Source organism: Cornus florida, unplaced genomic scaffold (assembly GCF_030987335.1).
Source record: "Cornus florida cultivar Cherokee Brave unplaced genomic scaffold, ASM3098733v1 CherokeeBrave_3.0.0_Hap2_Chr11, whole genome shotgun sequence".
Taxonomy (NCBI): domain Eukaryota; kingdom Viridiplantae; phylum Streptophyta; class Magnoliopsida; order Cornales; family Cornaceae; genus Cornus; species Cornus florida.
This window is the reverse complement of record NW_026775581.1, coordinates 116101725-116121340: the sequence shown is the minus strand read 5'-3', so window position 1 is coordinate 116121340 and position 19616 is coordinate 116101725. Positions and strand designations below refer to the sequence as shown.

General features: G+C 31.0%; 1 protein-coding gene across 1 annotated transcript; it reads left to right on the top strand.

Annotated features, from left to right (window-relative positions):
* Positions 1 to 8746: 8746 nt before the first annotated feature.
* LOC132283687 (protein LPA3) lies at positions 8747 to 18428 on the top strand. Its single transcript, XM_059785685.1, has 12 exons — positions 8747 to 9108; positions 12054 to 12084; positions 12296 to 12388; positions 12477 to 12539; positions 13010 to 13121; positions 14575 to 14660; positions 15414 to 15472; positions 15566 to 15668; positions 15747 to 15807; positions 17554 to 17636; positions 17744 to 17824; positions 18045 to 18428. Exons 1-12 carry the CDS (start codon positions 8795 to 8797, stop codon positions 18102 to 18104), a joined length of 1146 nt encoding a protein of 381 aa, XP_059641668.1. The 5' UTR covers positions 8747 to 8794; the 3' UTR covers positions 18105 to 18428.
* Positions 18429 to 19616: the final 1188 nt, after the last annotated feature.

Below are 19616 nucleotides of genomic sequence, written 5' to 3'. Positions count from 1 at the left end.
TTTTAGAAAACACAATGAAAAAATAAATTAGAGAACCATGTGAATCTAAACTAATTATGGCTTAAAATATTATAAACCATAAATTAAATAAACTCAACATGAATCCATTAATTTAAAAATATATATATAAATAAACTAATTAAGGCTTAATTTGAAATTACAACAAATCTCAAATAGACCAATCGAATCTTAATTGATTCAAGCTACAAAATTAGGATGAACCCATTTCACTGAAGACATTATTGATTGCAAACCAATTAGAATACTTAAAATCAAAACCTATTTTTTTTTTAATTTTTCATTTTCAATACTCTTATTTACTGATATACATACATTATTTATATTGAATATATACATAATAACAAATAAATACAATAAACGATTTATATATAACCGATATGTTAACATTTACTCCTTTGGTGATTTTTTAATTAAGAAAAATAGTGAGAGGAGAATAGGAGAAAGAGTTAAACGTATATATTATTTATCTCTTTTATATTGACACGAATGAAGGTAAAGAGAGACAGTTGGAGATTTGTAAGTTTGTAATCTTTACTATTGTGTCACTTTTTCGGTAAGATAAAAATGAAGTTTAGTGCATGTGAACACACACACACACACTATATTATTATTCTGCTATTGGACTTGGGCTTTAAAAACATGTTACATATTAGCATTGGGTTTAAAGTTGCTTAAAGGCCCAATAAAAAAATTTATTTGGGTGGGCTAACTATTAACTTATAAATAATTAGTTGTGTTGGGCCATATGGTAATAAGCATTTAAATTTTTTTTTTTGGGTAAAGTACAGCCACACCCCTTAAGATTTGGCAAAAGGACATTCAGAGGAAACTTACCTGTTTTTTGGACAAAAATACCCCCTGAAGGTTCGAAATGGACAAAAACACCCCGTTACATGAAAAATTGACCAAATTACCCTTTAACCGTTTAGGAGACTTTTTTAACTTTACAATTTAATAAATTGGACCAATCTACCCTCATGAATAATTTATGCATAAAAAAAAAACTTTACATTGTTCACTTTTTTTTTTTTTTTTTTTAATGTCCTAACTTCTTAAAAATGTAAACGTCTAAAATGATTTTTTGATTCAATACATATATTTCAAATAAATTATATTTTGTTATTACTTCTTTTCTTTTTCTTTTTTATTTTTAAATTAAAATGCTTAATTCTTTCATCTAAAAAAATTAAACCAATCTCTTTTCCTTAAAAATAAAAAATATGGTACCAGTATTACTTTATACATTTTAAATTATATATCAAATATTATGCATTTCCCAATATAAAAGAAAATAGGTACCAGTATAACTTTATGCATGTTTTTTTTTTTTTTTAATGTTGAAAAATGCATAATATTTGATATATAATTTAAGATGCATGAAGTTATACTGGTACTATATTTTTTATTTTTAAGGAAAAGAGATTGGTTTAATTTTTTTAGATGAAAGAATTAAACATCTTAATTTTAAAAATAAAAAAGAAAAAGAAAAGAAGTAATAACAAAATATAATTTATTTGAAATATATATATTGGATCAAAAAATCATTTTAGACGTCTATATTTTTAAGAAATTGGAACATTTATAAAGTAAAAAAAAAAAAAAAAAAAACAATACAAAGTTTTTTTTTTGTTACTTTTTTTTTTATGCATAAATTATTCATGAGGGTAAATTGGTCCAATTTATTAAATGGTAAAGTTAAAAAAGTCTCATAAATGGTTAAAGGATAATTTGGTCAATTTCTCATGTAAAGGGGTGATTTTGTCCATTTTTGAACCTTCGGGGGGTGTCTTTGTCCAAAAAAGAGGTAAGTGTCATCTAAATGTCCTTTTGTCAAACCTCAAGGGGTGTGGTTGTACTTTACCCTTTTTTTTTTTGGTCGAAGGGGCCGTGCCTCCGCCCTTGCTTCAAGCTCATTCATCGGCTTGAAACTCCGATGACGACGAGCCCACTTTGGGGACCATGTTACTTGCAACTTCGGCACCGGCGAGCAGCGTACCATTTTCGACAGAGCTCCAAACTAGAATGAATCAAATTCTTTGAAGCCCAATTAAGTCTAGATGTATGGTGTGTTGATGGAAGAAGCGACGCCATTGCCATGAAGAATGGCTGCCATGAGAAGCAGGGGTGGAGCCAGTGTGCCAAGAGGGGGCACATTCCCCTCCTGGCCTGGCCTAGCCCCACCCACTATAAAATACGTTAGTATAGTAATTTTTGTTTTAATTTATACATTTATAAGAAATTTTTTATTATATAATGCCCTCCCTAAAATTTTAAAATTTTAAAATTGTCTTCTAAATTTTTCTTTCTTTTTTATTTTGCTCTATTCCTTTGATTTTCTTTAAAAAAAAGTTAAATTTTTCTTCTTTACTCAAACTCTATTTTTTTTTTTCCTTCAAATTTCTCATTTTTCTTCCCTTTTTCTTTTTCTTATTAATTTTTTTTTGCCCTCTGCTTCCTAACATTTTCTTTTTGTACTCTAGAATAATGTATATAGTATGTAATTTTATTTTATTTTTGTTCTTTTTATTTAAATTATAATTTTTTTTTTTTACACTGCGTCCCTTCTGAATTAAAATCCTTACTCCGCTCCTGGTGAGAAGCATGCATCATTGACATGGAGGCAATGGATACATATATACTTTTATGATCAATTTGGGAAGGATGCCAATGATCCACGCTTCTCATGATACACATTCTCCATTAATTAATTGTATCAAACTCGATCAGATTCATTGTTTGATTCCATGTGGCCGGTACGTACGTTCTGTTCTCTCTCTAATGGTGGATGCTGTATAGTGTGTATATATATTATTGTGCATGTTTCTTAATTTCGCTTCAATTTTATCTTCTTCTTTTTTTCTGTTCCGATGAAATTAATGATTATGTGATGTTGTTAGTATTATACGGAGTAATAATTTTTATAGTTAACTAGAAATATAATTGGGGAATGTGGGAAATTTTTATTTAAGCTTTTGTGGATTTTTGAAACTAATTTTTTTCATTTAAGAGTCTTCAATGCAAATTATTTTCAAGCGTCTATATTGTCTTCTCTAATTGGTTGACTGGTTAGTGTAATGGGGATTTATTATTATTATTATTATTACTTGCTTGAAAGATGCTATAAACGAAAGACAAATTCTGTTTAGACAAATTATGTGAAGGTAGTCTCGTACAATTAGTTGTGCATATGAGAGTTGAACAATTAAGAACTAATTGGTAAAAAAAAAATTAAGAACTAATTGCAAATCATTATGTATTTTTTTAATTTGTTAAGAATGGTTTTTTATTTCTATTTTAATTTACTATTCCAATTTAATTAATATAGGAAGGTATTCAGAGTTGATGCATCACCAGCGTAAAAAGAAAGGCTGTTGACCTAAGTCTGTAGGACTGACGATTATTCTGTGATAGTTTCAAAGACTCCAACTGAAGGCACTTGCATCCATTAAAATTCCTACGATTTTTTTGAATTATTAATAATTAATTAACTAAATCTTATGGTCTTAATTACATGACACTTACATTTTTGTAAATCATGCGTGTGATTGTAGGAGTTTGAAGAACATGTTTATATATATGTTATTCATATTTTTTATTTTTTATTTTTTATTTTTTATTTTTTGTCTTAAATCACAAGTAATGCTGTTTGTTAAATATGTTATTTTAACATATGACACTTGAAGGTTCACAAAAATATGTTATCCTTTAGAAAAAATCGCATACGAAGCTTTTGAAAGTGACAAACTGTTTGTTATAAGTACACAATTAAGGGTTATGTTGAGTTGTAAAATGTAAGCTATTGATATATATTGTTAGCTAGGGATTTTTTGTTTTTTAGGTTTAGTACTCATCTATTCAGTTATCTTGTATATTACTTGTATAGCACTCACTTATTCCTAATCCTCTCTTATAAATACACCATGTATTGTACACATTAGGTATGTTTACAAACCCTAACACACACTTATTGGGTTGGGGTGGACCGTACTCCGTAGACGTATTGTGTGCTGAAGATCGAAGCCATTGCCATATATGGAGAATGCCTGCCGTTAGAAGCAAGAACCTTTGCCAGCCAATTGATACATTTATATATATATACACACACACACACACACTTTATATGATCAATTTGGCAAGGGTCCTTGCTTCTAGTGATAGACATTCTCCATTAATTAAATGTATCATGCTCCATCCATCGTCAAGGTACGTGCGTGGTATATACTTAGGAGTAAATTTTATATTTTGAAAATATATTCTATATTGAATTCATCGATTCCATTTCACTATATACTATATTCATACACGTTTAGATTTATTTATTTATTTGTTGTACTCTCTACTTAATAAGTTTCTGGATTAATCTTAATCCAAGCCCAAGTTTAATATACAGATTCAAGATTAGGATTTGTTCTTCCTACCCCGTAACACCTAGTATTATAAATTTTTTATAAAAAATTATATATATATAGATTGGTTTTGACTCTCAGGATGATATGTTTTTTTGGCTTCAATTTTATCTTCTTTTTTTTTTTTTCCGATGAAATTAATGTTAGTAATATTATACGAGCGGTAATTTTTACAATTAACTAGATCAAAATTGTACATGAAAGTTTTGATGATGATTTTTCAACCATACAATATTCAGGTTAAAATCTTATCAAGATGGTATTGGTTATCTTGTTTTATTGATTTTTTATTTGACTAATAAGGCAGACAAGTTTTGATGATGATTTTTGATTGATTTTTTTTTTTTTTTTTTTTTGAAAGGTGTATGGTTCGTCTACCCTACTGTAATGAGGTTTTCAATCTTTAGATTCATATAATTAGTTTAGATTTTATCTTTAATTAGTAAAGTTACAATTTTGAACGCAAATCTTTACGAAAATCTGAAATGACTTCATCAGTTTCTTGAATTTTCATGAATATCACAATAGTTATCATTTATGCCTTTATCAATATAGATGGGTTGTTGGCACGAGTTATCTTTCTTTTATCATTATTATTATTTTCTAGGGCTAATTTTAAAAAATTCCACTACTTTCAAATTTTGATTATAAACTTCTAACCTGTTTCAGAAAACTTCTTACACTTTAAAAAATGATCACATTGCCCCAATATCCGTATTCGATTATTTTCAAGCATCCATACACAGTGATGAAGCTTTTGTGTGGGTCTTCAATGGCGTGCCTCAGATTTGGTCTTCTTGTTCTCGCTGATTTCTTCAACTTCTCTCCATCATCATCAAGCTCACCCATTGGTTTGATCAATCAACAACTCATAATCAGAGATCAAATATGGTCTTAACCTGCAGAGAAGAAGAAAAGTGATCGAAAGGCACTAGTGCAGAACCGACCCCGATGGTCAACTTAGTACAAGACTATGAAGATGAATGGACTCTATTCGGGATTTTTGTCGTACCTTTTGAATTAGCTGACTACCATTTTTATAGGGTAGGTTGTAATATTTAACAAGCTCATGTTTAAATTTCAAACTAAGAGAATGTAAGTTGGTTCGGTTCCTGAAAGGTTAATAAAATAATTGTAGAGAAATGTAATCAATATTTAATAATATTGTAGGTGGCGCCAACTGATGATGCATGATTCTATCACGACCTAGAACAATGTCGTGACCTGCAGAGAAGAAGAAAAGTGATCGGAAATGCACCGATGCGGTACCAGCCCAAGAATTTTCGACGGTCAAGTTAATACAATGCCAGGAAGATGAACAGACTCTATTAGGAATTTTTGTTGTACCTTTTGAATTGGCTGACTACCAAATGGTAGGTTGTAGTATTTAACAAGGAAATTAATTTCCTTTTACTTGTTCAATATTGATTAGAGAATTACTCTTTATCCACATCACTTTATTAATTGTAACTTATCCGACTTTGTGGCTTTGTGTCCACTAGAGTCATTGAAAAATTCGTATCATTAGTTGCCCCCCATTCTTATGTTTATTCTCATGTTCGAATTTCAAACTAAGAGAATGTAAATTTGTTCAGTTCCCCTGAAAGGTTTGTAAAATAATTTAATAGTATTAAATATTAATAATATTATTTCATACATTTATATTTTATTTATTTTTATTCTTGTCTTATATAGTAACAACTAATATAAATATATAATGACGCATACAGATTGCATAGAAGCACGTGGTAAAGTGACTAAGTGTTAAGATATTGAGATCAAGATCCCAAGTTCAATCCCTCTGGTGCCACTTTCCTTTTTAATTAAAACCAACATACTAGTAAGACATGGTCTCCTGTTTGTCGGACAAAACAAAATAAAAAATATTTATCTTGAGAAATCATTTGATCTTGAATTGTAATATTTATATTATGATTTTGTAATAGTTGGCCCATTTGGTAACTATTCATGTTTATAACTTATTGTTTATATAAACAGATTTTTAAGAAAAACTTGTTTGTTAATATTGTTAAATAACCAAGAAGGCCACATTCCACTGAAGATCAATAGCTTTTTTTACGAACATCCCATTTGCTAAAGTTGTGACCTTATAATTAGACACTTCATAAATACTTTTATTATTTGTTTAAAACTGGTGTTGAATTTTTTAAAAACAATTTAAGGTTAACAAATATGTTTTTCTTTTTATTATTTTTAGTTACGTTATCAAACAATGTATGTGTTTATCGATAAACAATAATTACACATAAACACTAATTATGTTTAAGCTTAAATGATCAATAATAAATAAAAAGGGTTACCAAACATAACCAAATTATTAAACTTACATTCCAATTTTTTTATTTTTTATTTGTTTTGTTTTTTATAAAAAAAAAAATAGGTCTTTTGCTTCTAATACACTTCCTAATGGCGGGTGCGTTTAGTAACATTTTCATTTTTTGTTTCTGCAGTTTTAAGAAAACAGAAACATAATTTTGTTTTCTTGAGTGACAATAAAAAGTAAAAATGACGTTTATTAATACTTGTTGTTATCAAAATTTTGAAAACAAAAAATAATAACAATGTTTAATAATACATATTTGTTATAGATGTACATAATTTTTTTTTTAATTATTTTATTTTTATTTTAATTTTTTTCGTTAGTACAAAAAAGCCTTAAATATATATGCAATTCAATTATTTCACAAATATAAAAATACCCAATACAAGATAATAAAACATTATATTCATTTTAAAATCACAAATCCTAATAATACCAAATACATAAGTACAAAATAAGTTATATTAGGACAAAAACACTCACACCAATTATGTATATAATGCGTGCATATGCTCATCTATACATTTATTATAAAAAATATAATATATTTAACATATATTATATTATAATGAATAAAAAATATTAAATAATATAACTATAATTTAATACAATATTATGTAGATGTGGTATATAATAATATATTATATGTGTTGCATAATAATTTTATAATAAACATATAATAAATCATACTTTTTTTTTTTTTGTCCCCAAAAATAATTTACACTATTATATAATACATTATATTATAAAAATATGTTTTTGTTAAGTAAAAAATAACTTACACTAATATATAATATAATATAATTATATATTAAAAACATAATTTTTATTAGTATTTAATATGTACCATTAGAATATAATATGAAAAACATACATCTTATTTAAAATAAACCATGTATATGTAATAATAATAGTGAAAACATTTTTGTTAAACAGTGTCGAAAACATAACGAACACTTTTTTTATGTTTCCTCCTTTCTTTACGAAAATGGAAAACGTTTTCTATTACAAAAAAAAAAAAAACATATTATTAAATGTATCTTTTATTTTTGTTTTATCTTTTTAGGATCTGACATAGAAAAAAGAAAACGTTTTCCTTTACTAAACATAGTCACTAATTTTCTTTTGCATTTTGTATTGTAGCCTTTGTAGGTGGTGTAACATAGGCTAATTATTATTTTTTTCTTTTCCAAAAGGCAAAAAATATCATTTCAGAAAGATTAGTGGGTTATATTTTTTAATTATTACATAAACTGATACCATTTTAAAAATTAGAACCGAAGGGTAGGATTAATATTTTAATAAGAGAAGGATACTAATGATTTCGCAAAATTGAAAAAATTAAAATTATTAGTATTGACTTTAACTTATTTAAAACGTTTTATAAATATGATGTATTTTTTAGAATTAAAATCATAAAACTACCTCTACTTTTAAAATCGTGCATAAAATCCAATAGAATTAAAAAATTCTCTAAACTAACTTATCAATTTACTCCAAAACCATGAAATGTTAAATTTGATCTTATTATTTAATATTAAATTAAAAGGTATAATTATTATTTTAAAATTATAAAAAAAATATTAGGGACGAAAAATTGATCATAATCATCATAAGATAACAACTTATCTAACATTAAATAATATTGTTGTAAAGAAAAAAATTCATCATCCAATAACAACCCATCTAACTTTAAATAATATTATTAGAAAGTTATATTTTTTTAATTTTAAAATAATAATTATAGATTTTAATTTAATATTAAATAGTAAGATTAAGTTTGACATTTCACGATCCATTTAACCGGTAGATATATTTTTTAATCATAGTTGAATTTTATGATTTTTATCTTATTTCCATTGGTTCGCTCCCCTTTGAGTGTTTTTTATAAAATTCTTACTTATTGAAAAAAAAAAAAAAAAAAAAAAATCTATTTTTTATTTATTTTTTGTGTTTTTTTTTTTGGCACTTCGAATTCGGTATCATCTAATCTCTCATCAGAGTTCAGACCAAACCACAGATAGACATGGCCATGCGCACGGCCTTTACATTTTCTCACACATCTTCTCTCTCTTCTCTCTTTCACTCCCACCCGGTTCTCCCTTCTCTCTCTCTCCTCCCAACTCGCGTATCCTCCAATTCATTAACATATCAATCTTCCCCAAGATTCCAATCTAACCAAGTTCATTGCAGCAAGAAGGAAGCTACCTCAGAGTCCAATCCCAAGGTCGGAATCTCAGTTTACAAGCCCAAATCCTACGAGGTTCTCGTCACAGACGCTGCCATTTCTCTCGCTTACGCTCTTGATGATGGAAAGACCCGTCTCGAAATTGATTTTCCGTAACTCTCTTCCCTCTTAAATACTCTTTCTTTATGTTCTTAGCAACTGGGTTATGTATAATTTTTCTTAATAACTATTGAATTTAAAGCAATGCCCATTACATAATTAGAGCTTCAAGATGGTAATCTGAGTTTTTTTTTAGAAGCACATTTACTTGTAGATGATTTATACGAAATGGGGTTTTTAATTTTGAGTTATTATATATATAATATTTATATATATATATAGACATATACAGACATGTTTGCATCCCCACGGACATGATTGCATAAACCCCTGTTGTGCCACCATAATGTAGATCATACCCATATCTATATGCCCTTAATTATTTATTTTCTGTTGCTTGTCTTATACCACGTGCATGATATAATATTAGCAGAAAATGTTGATATTATAGTGTCCATAATCATAACATTGCCACCCTTGGTAGTTTTGACATCTTTATATCTCCATGTAATGCCAACACACACTCAAATTTCCTACTTTTAAACCTATTGATGTTTCATGGCATAAATCACTAGTATTGTTTTGCTAAAACCATGTAAAAAACTATATAAACTGTAAATGATCCATATAATTTAATTGAGTATGAAATTAAAATTAATTTTTTTAAATATAAGGGTTGACTTTTGTATGATTTTGGGATCGGGTTCAAGGAGTGACATGAACTCTGGAACTTCTATTACTAAATCTTGCTGAAACTATCAAAATTTCAGTAAATCCTCAAATAGGTTCATTTACTATATCAACACTGTCAAAATTCTGCTAAAGCCGAGCCATAAAAATAGTGGAATTAAGCTTGTTAGTAGATCTTGTTCTGTCATTCATGGCTCCTAGTTGAAAAGAAGGTAACGACATTGTTTTCAATGTCAAATCACATAGAAATATTTATCCAAATAAAGTATATAGAATCGTGATCATCATCAGAACACACACTACTGTAATTTGCTCAGAAAACATGAAATATCGCTAATATCATTAAATCACATGAAATCATATATCATTTTCAATTCATTAATCGTTGTTCTAATGGAATCATAATTCGTTTAAAATATAAAATTATTGTAATCTTGAAATTGCATAGTATTGTAGTTCACTTAATATTATGTCAAACTGCTATTCCCATGGAATTTCTTGAAGCTTTGAATCATGTTCCATCATAATTGACATAAGATCACATAGTACACATAGTATTGCTATCAATATAAAATCACTCATGCTGCCACTAATCATCAAGAGTATCATGTATTAACATAGAGTTGCACAAGACTGTAATATAGTCATTTGTCACTGTCACTTATATCAATAATACTACTTAGTGTCTTAATATGTCATTAAAATAAAATATTGTTTCATGCATAAAATTGTATTAATGGCATATCACTATTAGAGTGTGGTATCGTATTAGTGTCTTAGTATGTCATTATAACAAAATAATGTTGTCATGCATAATATCGTATTAATGCCATATCACTATTAGAGTGTGATTGCATAACCATTACAACATAATGCGGCAGTTGTTCTCTTAGGAATGATGTCATATCACCATTATCACTAAAAACAGTACTGTGTGGATGCATACTTTAGCAATGCACCTGGATTTACAGATTACCTCTCATTGAGTAGCTTGCAAAACTAAATTATTTTTACAGAATCAGTATTCTTAATGGGGATGTTACTACTTACCATAAAAGTCGCATCTTTTTAGTAAATTGCTAGACAGGCAATATGCCCTGAAATTCGTTATATGGCAGGCGATTCCCATGGTTGGAAAAGAGAGGCTTGTGGCAGTTCCAATTTTAAATTTATTCTTAGTGTTTATTTACAACACAAACTGAGGGCAATATCCTTTTCAGGCTTCCAGCTATTGATTGTCTTTTTCTTTTTCTTTTTCTTTTTTTCGATTGGAAAATAAATCATTTTTCTTTGCCAGGAATTTTGATAACCTTGTGCATGTAAGATGAATTAAGATAGCAGCTATTTATTTTATGTCCTTTCTGCCAAAAAAAGAAGAAGAAGAAGAAGAGGCTATCCTAGTGCGCGAGGCTCCCGCCTTTGTGGGGTTGGGGGTCAGATGTACGCAGCCTTACTTCCACATGGAGAGGTTGTTTCCGGTTTCGAACCCATGACCTTCAGATCACAATGGAGCGAATGTTATGCCATGGGCCACCCTCTATTTTATGTCCTTTTTGCATATAATTAAAAATTTAAGTGTTTATGGGAACTTCTAGCATCAAGGTCCATTGTTGAATAATTTACATTTTCCTAATGCTCTATGTTCAATTGGTTTTCAAGTTCTTTTAATGGTTTGAACCCATTTCTTATGGTGAAAAATATGTATGTCTTAAGATTTGGCTATCTGGGTAGTTGGGTATTTTAGGAATAGTTTCTAAAATCATATGCAATATGCTTGAGCATCGGTGCCAGTGGTGCGAGGTTGATCCTCAGAGCGACCACTTTGGGAGATACCTAAGATTAAATCTTCTTAAGTCCCTCCTCCTCTGGACTTGCCGTGGCGGAACTAGAACTAGGTAATATCTTTTATTCAAGCCCTCGTGTTGCCATACAAAAGGAACTTGGACATATGAAAACAATATAATATGCATCATTCAAAAGTAATAAATGGCTCATTTATGATAATGATGGATAATTTACAAGCTTTTTATGCGTATGCAATGGGATAAAGTTTTGGGATCAGAGTAAAAGTAAGATGAATTGGAAAATCTTCAAACTGAAGTGAAATTTTTAGATGCATCATTATCCCTATCTGGAAGCTTCTAGCCAAGTTTTCTTTTGATGATATCATATTTGTTTCCATGTTTTTTCATGTTTTTTAATTTCAATATTCAGGCTTTTGAGAGAGTTACCATTTTCTCTCCTAACAATATTTTTTTGGCCCTTGTTCTTTTTGTTTTTCTCCGTTTTCACTGGATTGTGTCAACAGGCCTTTGCCTACCAACATTTCTTCTTATAAGGTACCCTCTTCACTCTAAAATTATTTAGTTGGCTGAAAGTATGATTCTTCACAAATTGCCCTGCTCATGATTTATTGCAATCTCTATTATTTGTAATTTCCCGTTATGTCACTTTATTTCCTGCCATAACTATTCATTTCTATTATTATTATTATTATTATTTAATATTAAACCAGATGCATGATTTTCTCAAATTCTTATATATATGAAGGGATCTTCAGATGAGTTCAATGATGCCAACATTCAACTTGCCTTGGCTGTTGTTAGGAAGCTTCAAGAAAGGAAAGCAACAAGAGCTTGCATTGTAAGAAGAGTCAATTTCTTTCATATACATCGGTGTACTCTTTACTTGAAGAGAAGAAATGAGTTTTAACATGGTATATTGATTTTAGGTGTTTCCTGATAAGCCAGAAAGGCGTAGGGCCTCTGAACTTTTCAAGGCAGCTCTTGACTCGGTAATTGAATTACTCTATAGACTTACAATCTACTTTTGTCTGTTGTAGTATTGAAGTCGGCTTAGTGGTATTACAATCTCACCCACCCCATCGTTTTGGTAACAGTTTTTTGTCTTCACTCAGCCACACATTCAGCCTGTGTGGTGTGGCTAGGGATGGGGTGAGTGAGATTTAGGGTTTAGAGAATGCACCACAACTATATATGTAAATTAATGTCATTTCCACACGCTAATGTTGCGAACATATTGTTGATTTTGAAAATATTACCAATCTACAGGCAATTTATATTGGCGTTGACTTAAACTTCATTTCCTTGATTTTATTAATTAGAGTGGAAGCCATGTCATGTTGTTGTTATTCCCACATTATATCCGTTGATTCTCAAATGTGAACTTTTCATAAAGTGGGAAACCTTTAATATCAAAAATTTGAAGGGTTAGCTGGTTTTCACCTCTGATTATGTCTTTCAGATTGATGGCATCACCATAGGTTCCTTGGATGATGTCCCCAGTAATTCTGTCAACACATTCTTCAAATCTATAAGAGACACCTTGGATTTTGATTTTGACGATGAAAATGAAGGTTGGTTCTACAAAATTCAAATACTGCTGCTTTCTGAATTTTATAAGAAACTCCGCATGGTTTTCCTATTCTTAGTAACTGCTTAAAGTGCTAATATACTCGGATTGCTCTTGTATTCATCAATCATGATGCAAATTCAGGGTTTACGAAGTGAAAACTCTCTCTCTCTCTGTCTCTCTCCCTGGCTGCGTTGTGCTTGCTTTTGTGCATGCATGTGAAGGAGGAAGCAAGGAAGTGTTTGTCATTTGTATGTTCAAACATGCAAGCATGGTAGACAATGTTGGTTCGGATATCTTAATTTTATGGGTGGAGCATATCGTTGTTGCTGTGGGTCATGTTCACAGGGAGGCGGATCCTCTACACGTTAAATATCATGTTCTAATAATTTTCTTGTTTCCATGCATAGTTTCATGGTTGTTAAGGGTCCTAATAGAAGGATATTTACAAATAACCTGTTTCTACGATCAGGCCCGTTGGTGTTTTCATTCTTTAACTTGTAAAACAGATAAAGAAGTACAATGATTTGGCTTTCTCATTGGGAGTAATTACTATTGGAAAAAAGAGGGAAGCCTTGCTGCTTAACTATTGACCTATTACTGATGACTATTCAATCATGGGGGACTTGATAATCACAATCAGATTGTTGCTAGTGAGTTGGGAGCAACTTATTGAAAATAAAATTAGGTAAAAGGAAAAGTAAGAACTAAGAAGAAAAGTTCTCTCATTTTGAGGTTCATTCTCTTTGATTTTGGTCTCCTTCATTTTTCTAAATGATTCAAACTACATATCTATATCTATATCTATATATATATATATAACTCTAGCTTTCAAAAAAAAAAATGTTATTTTTTTCACATTTAATTAATAAGAGTATGTTTTTACAGTTGGAAAGTGGAGCCACCATTAACAGTTTTGATTTTTACAGTAACTGATGTAATCCACATGAGCTTTCCTGTATATCAATACTAGGAAAGTTCATGGCTTTTATTCATGTATTATAAATATACTACAGTAAAATACCATTGAATATTACCAACGGGCCAGTCGCCTAGCGGTATCAACTTCTTACTTCCCAAAGGGAGGTTAGGGGTTCAAGTCTCAGAAGAGACAAGTGTGTGTGAGTACCAACTAGGAAAAAAAAATACCATTGAATATTTTTAACTCTTTCCTGTATGGCATTTATTTTTTTAATTGAATAATTCTGTAATACGATCAACAGACCGTTTGGTTGTTTTAACTGAATATTAATATAATATTTATATTTAGAAAGGCCACTTTGTGTAAACTTATGAGCTTGTTTTCTTCACTATAAATAAAATCGCCAATTAGGCACCTATATATGTTTGAGTCAAGAAAATTCTAACGAATACCTGTGGCATTTGATGTCTTTTTAACAGTTTTAATATGTATTGGCTTTGAGCTTTAACATCTGTTCCATTTCTTTCAAATGCAGGTCGTTGGCAGTCCACCATTCCACCATCACTTTATATTTTTATAAATTGCAGTACCCGTGAACTTGCTGTTATAGAGAAGTACGTGGTATGGTGTCTTTGCTTTTAGAATGTTCTCTTCCTTGTTTTTAAAATTTTGATATTTGAAATTGATCTCAGCCTTTTCTTATATGATCCATTGCTGACTCGGTATATTGCTTGATGTGTGCACAAAAAAATGGTGTCAAATACTCAAATACTGCTCTATGTCAGATTTTGCAATCAATTATTTTAAAAAAATTTCTATAAACAACTAAATAAATTTGAGTATATGGTCATTGTCACACAAGAAATTATAGATTGAATAGAAGATTCAGGATGTATCCATTTAAACCCTGTTCTCAATGATTATTTTGAATTCATATGTTTCAAATTTTTTTTATTTTTTTTTGGGGTTATATAGATTTAGAACTCATCCTGGAACTGGCCTATTAAGTTTAGATAAGTGCATATCCAGTTTAAGACATTCACCTATTGTTTCAGAGCAGACTTGTCTATAAAGGCAAGCTTAGGCTCTAAAGGCATCTTCACTTTCAGTTTAAGCTTTAGAAGGAATGCATGTGTACAATTTCATGTTCTACAATCTTAATTGAAGTTGTGCATGGAAGATACAGGAAAAAAGAAAAAAAAAAAAAAAAACATTATAGGACTTTTTGTTGGCTACTAGTTAATTTCATGTTTGACGAAACTTTGTCACTGTTACAAGCAACTTTCGTAGTTTGGACTTCTGTTTCTTGGCATATCTCTAAGTTCGGTCATTATTTTTTTATTTATTTTAAATAACTGTGTATGGAATGTGCAGGAAAATTTTGCTAAGACGACCCCCACCCTTCTTTTCAATTTGGAACTTGACACATTGCGGTATATAAATGGGTTGCTTAACTTTTCCTGGATATTTAAATTTGTTTTCATTGAATTAACTTTCTCTGACTCACAGAATATTGAACTTTTCAGTGCTGACTTGGGCATTCTGGGATTTCCAACCAAAGATTTACAGTACCGTTTTCTTTCTCAATTCATTCCAGTGTTCTATATTCGAATAAGGGAGTATTCAAAGGTACCTCATCTTAGCTCACTCATTTATTTTATTTTATTTCATGTTTGGTTTTAAATAACATGTTTCTTAATATGGAAGACAGTTGCAGTGGCACCATATATTGTAAATTACAGTGGAGCTTTGTTCCGCCAATATCCCGGTAAGGAGTACATTTTCTTGTGTTGAAAGTCTGGGCTGTTCTATTCTAAGCCTCTCACTTTTGAGTGCCTTCACTTTATGCATCAAATGGAACATGGACTTGAAATTGTCTATTTATTGTGGGTACATCCAATGAAACAACAATATAGGGGGAAAATGAACAAAACAATAGCAAAAAATGAAGGATAGAACAATTTTGGTAGTTTATATAAAACAAATGCCGATTCTGTTTTTGCATCATGGAAAACTAGTCTCAAACTGTGGATGGAGAAAAGCTTCCTTTCTAATGATAAAATTTGACAGGCCATACATCATTCGTTGATAATTATTGGGTATTTGATTAGTAGATTTTGGGTTAATTAAAAAAATAAAATAAAATATTTGTACTGTTCGAGCCTTGCAAGTTGCCCCTCTGCAATGCAATTTGGCCCCCTCAACTATTGAAAGTATTGCAGGATACCCCCTCTGGAGGGAGTATCTTTCAATTTTTTATTTTTTATTTTTTGATAGTTGAAGGTGGTGATATGCTGTACTTTTAGTTCAAGGGGGCTACTTGTCAAAACTTGTATAGTAGAGGGGAATATTTTGCAATTAACCCTTAGATTTTTACCTGTGAAGTTTTATCTGCATCTTTAATTAAGATCAGGTCAACATGCACCACCATTCTGGTTTAACCTACAGCAGTTGTAATCTTTGGTGCTCTACTTCCAGAGTTCCTGGTGGTAGAAACATGGTGGAAGTGGTGGCTATATGATTGCAAAATTAATCTTTTTGAATGTAGCATGTGAATGGTGAATCCTCGTTTGGCTTGGTTGTTCCAGTATTCAGTTTCTTAGGATTGTGCCATGCGCGAATAGGGACAAAATTTATTCCCTTTTATCTTCCATTGCATTTGAAAGCACAAATTCATCTGTAGACTGTTAAGTTTGAGTCTTTGTCACTTCACCAAAAGAGTGTTTGCAGATTTCTAATGATCCTTTGTATGTGTGATTCATTTAAATTTATGCCATATGAAGCAAAAAATAATTTAAAGCCTACAAAAAATCAGAATACCTTAGATGACAGATCTAATGGCCCAATAGCTTAGATCTTGTTGTGCAAGTCTTTCAACCAGAGGACATAAAGTATAGGCCTTTATGTTGCATGACGGCTGATGTTTTAATCTATGTCGTCAAAGAAATACTACCATGCTTTGTTTACTATCTTAATCTATTCTTTCTTGTCTTTCCCTTTTCCAAGCATTCTTTTCAATATGGACCGTGTCACTATTAGTCATTGGTGCACACTATACCATCTTTATTTCCTTTCCCTTTTTCTGTTTTTTCTTTTCCTCTCATTTGATCTCCAATTGATGCTTCTCCTATTATAAAGGCGTTCTTTTTTAATTTTATCATTTCTTTTTATACATCCATTTCAACGTTAGCATTTCGGTCACTCTTATTTCCCGTTGCTTCCTAACGGTTAAAATTTTATCGCATCATCCTATTTCCTATGAGAACCAAATTGTATTCATTTCAAATGCTAATTAAAATACAATAGGGTGATTCACTTCCATGGGACATTTAAAGAAACTTATAGTGATTGGAAATTGTATTTTTGTACGGATGCTTTACTGATTCGTAGCCCGTGTTTGGTTCTTCTTTCCCAAGAAAACCAGAGTTTGTACTTACTATATGCAACTAATAACAGAACAAAGTTGGTCATAATTTATATCTCAAGCCCCCTTACCTTACAAGCATTTCTACAGGGCCTTGGCAGGTTATGTTGAAACAAGCAGATGGTTCTTATGCTTGCGTAGCAGAGAGTGCAACTCGCTTCACATTGGGTGAAGTAATAATATACATATTACCTTGCAATCCCATTTGCATCTGATTTGCTTACTTCTTGGTGTGACAAATATGTTTGTCTTAATTTAGACATTATCTGATATTCCACAGACCAAGGAGGAATTGTTGAGGGTCCTGGGACTTGAGGAGGAACAAGGGAGCTCGCTTGAATTTCTTCGAAGAGGCTACAAGGTCTGTACTCTTTTTGAGTAGTACCTTTTCATATGTGTGCCTTCTTTATATCACAATACCTCGTAGCAATTTCTCATTTGAATTGTACCGAAAAGTTGTGTTCTTCAATTTAAAATGAAATTGCATCACTAACCCTAAAAAAGGTGCAATTACATTATTTCTGAAAATTACTTGCTTTTAATCTGTTGTATCAACAACGCATGATGACATGATTTTGTAGAATGCCACTTGGTGGGAAGAAGATGTTGATTTGGAGTTATCTTCTGCATGGCGTAGTTGAGCTGCAACAATGGAAGCAGAAGCAGGAACTTCATAAAAGTGAGACTTGCAGTTTTAACGATCAGAGAAACGAAGCTGGAGCGGACATGTTACAGTCACAGGTTTGAGTCAATTTGTTAATAATATTACGATCTTTTCATTTGTAATACCAATGCATATTCTGTAGCAGATTTGTATTTCTAGTGCAATTTGATCCTGTAACCTGGAACCTTTTGTATTGCCCTAAGTTGATGTATCCGAGTAGAAATACATTTACTCTTAATGCTCCACCTGGTTTGTAGCAGATTTTATAAGAATAGGAAAAATAAATGCTGAATTTGAATTACTTTCCTTGGATCAGTAGGATTGAAGGTTGCATGAAAGCTTGCTCAAATGATCCTAATTGAACAATTTGGATAAATAATAGGTGAATTTTCATTTAAAAACAGAACATAAAACACGGGACTAGCAATTATGTATGCTTTCTTCTCTCGTGTTTTATTCGAAACCAGAGGACAAAACACCTGTCAACCTGTAACCATCAGTCGAATTTCGGGGCTTAGATGACTTTTCAGGAAGACTCCTTGATATTCCTGCTGGAAAACACGCATCCTTCTACCTTATGAGACAAATTCAAGATCAATTTCAGGTGATTGTGAGGGGCTTGTAAGTTATCCAAGCACTTATTTCTATTTGTATTATGCAGGGAGAAGTTGAAGGGAAAATGGAAACGCATTTTGAAGTGTGAAAACAGATCAAATTTATTCAGTGTGGCCAGTTTCTGACCCAGAGGGATGGAGGTTTTTATATGGACTTCGAAAGAATTCTAGGGCTTGTAGTTCATTGGTCTTTTCCCTCTAATCATTAAGCTTATTGCAGAAATGATAAAAAGAGTAAAATGCTTCAGCTTCTTTATACCTTGTACAGAAGCAGTGATCTCCTCCCTTTTTCCAAGTGGGTGCAGCAAATACCTTTCCACCAGGTAATGTTATCGTACAAACATGCATGAAGACTCAGTTAAACATGTAGCTCGTTTTTGTAGGAAGATTCAGTTTTCCTGGTTCCCAAACTAGTTACCATGACCAAGTTGAACGTTATAACATTGCCTTTGGAGTTTGGACTCTGCAACTAAACAGATTACAGATGAGATTGGTAAATAACATACATTGTTCACAGCACGCAGAATAAGTGTTTTGTTCAATATACTGTACAAACAAAATTTTGGTTGAAAGGTTTCTGCAATTTCACTAGGTCCCTTCAGTATCATTGTTGACGGTACAAACACAGCAAATTCGAGTTCTGAGACTTTTGCAGTTTCACTGAATGCCTACCCACGAAAGACCATAAGTTGGCATTCTCAACTTTGAAGTTGAGGCTGAGTAATTGGTATTTGGATTGCCTTTCTCAAGGCTATAGTCGGAGAAACAGTCTCGTAATAGTTATTCTGCAATCACGTATGGCTTTATGGGTAATTACAATTCACTCTATTGGCTGTAACCTTAAAAGAACCGATTCCTGTTTCGGCATCCTCTGT

What these genes read in the sequence shown, in the direction of transcription:
- LOC132283687 (XM_059785685.1), top strand. Translation starts at nt 8,795, where the DNA reads ATGGCCATGCGCACGGCCTTTACATTTTCTCACACATCTTCTCTCTCT. An exon ending in TTGGAACTTGACACATTGCG is followed by an intron (nt 15,473 to 15,565) that starts GTATATAAATGG and finishes TGAACTTTTCAG; the next exon opens with TGCTGACTTGGGCATTCTGG. An exon ending in GAATAAGGGAGTATTCAAAG is followed by an intron (nt 15,669 to 15,746) that starts GTACCTCATCTT and finishes TTAATATGGAAG; the next exon opens with ACAGTTGCAGTGGCACCATA.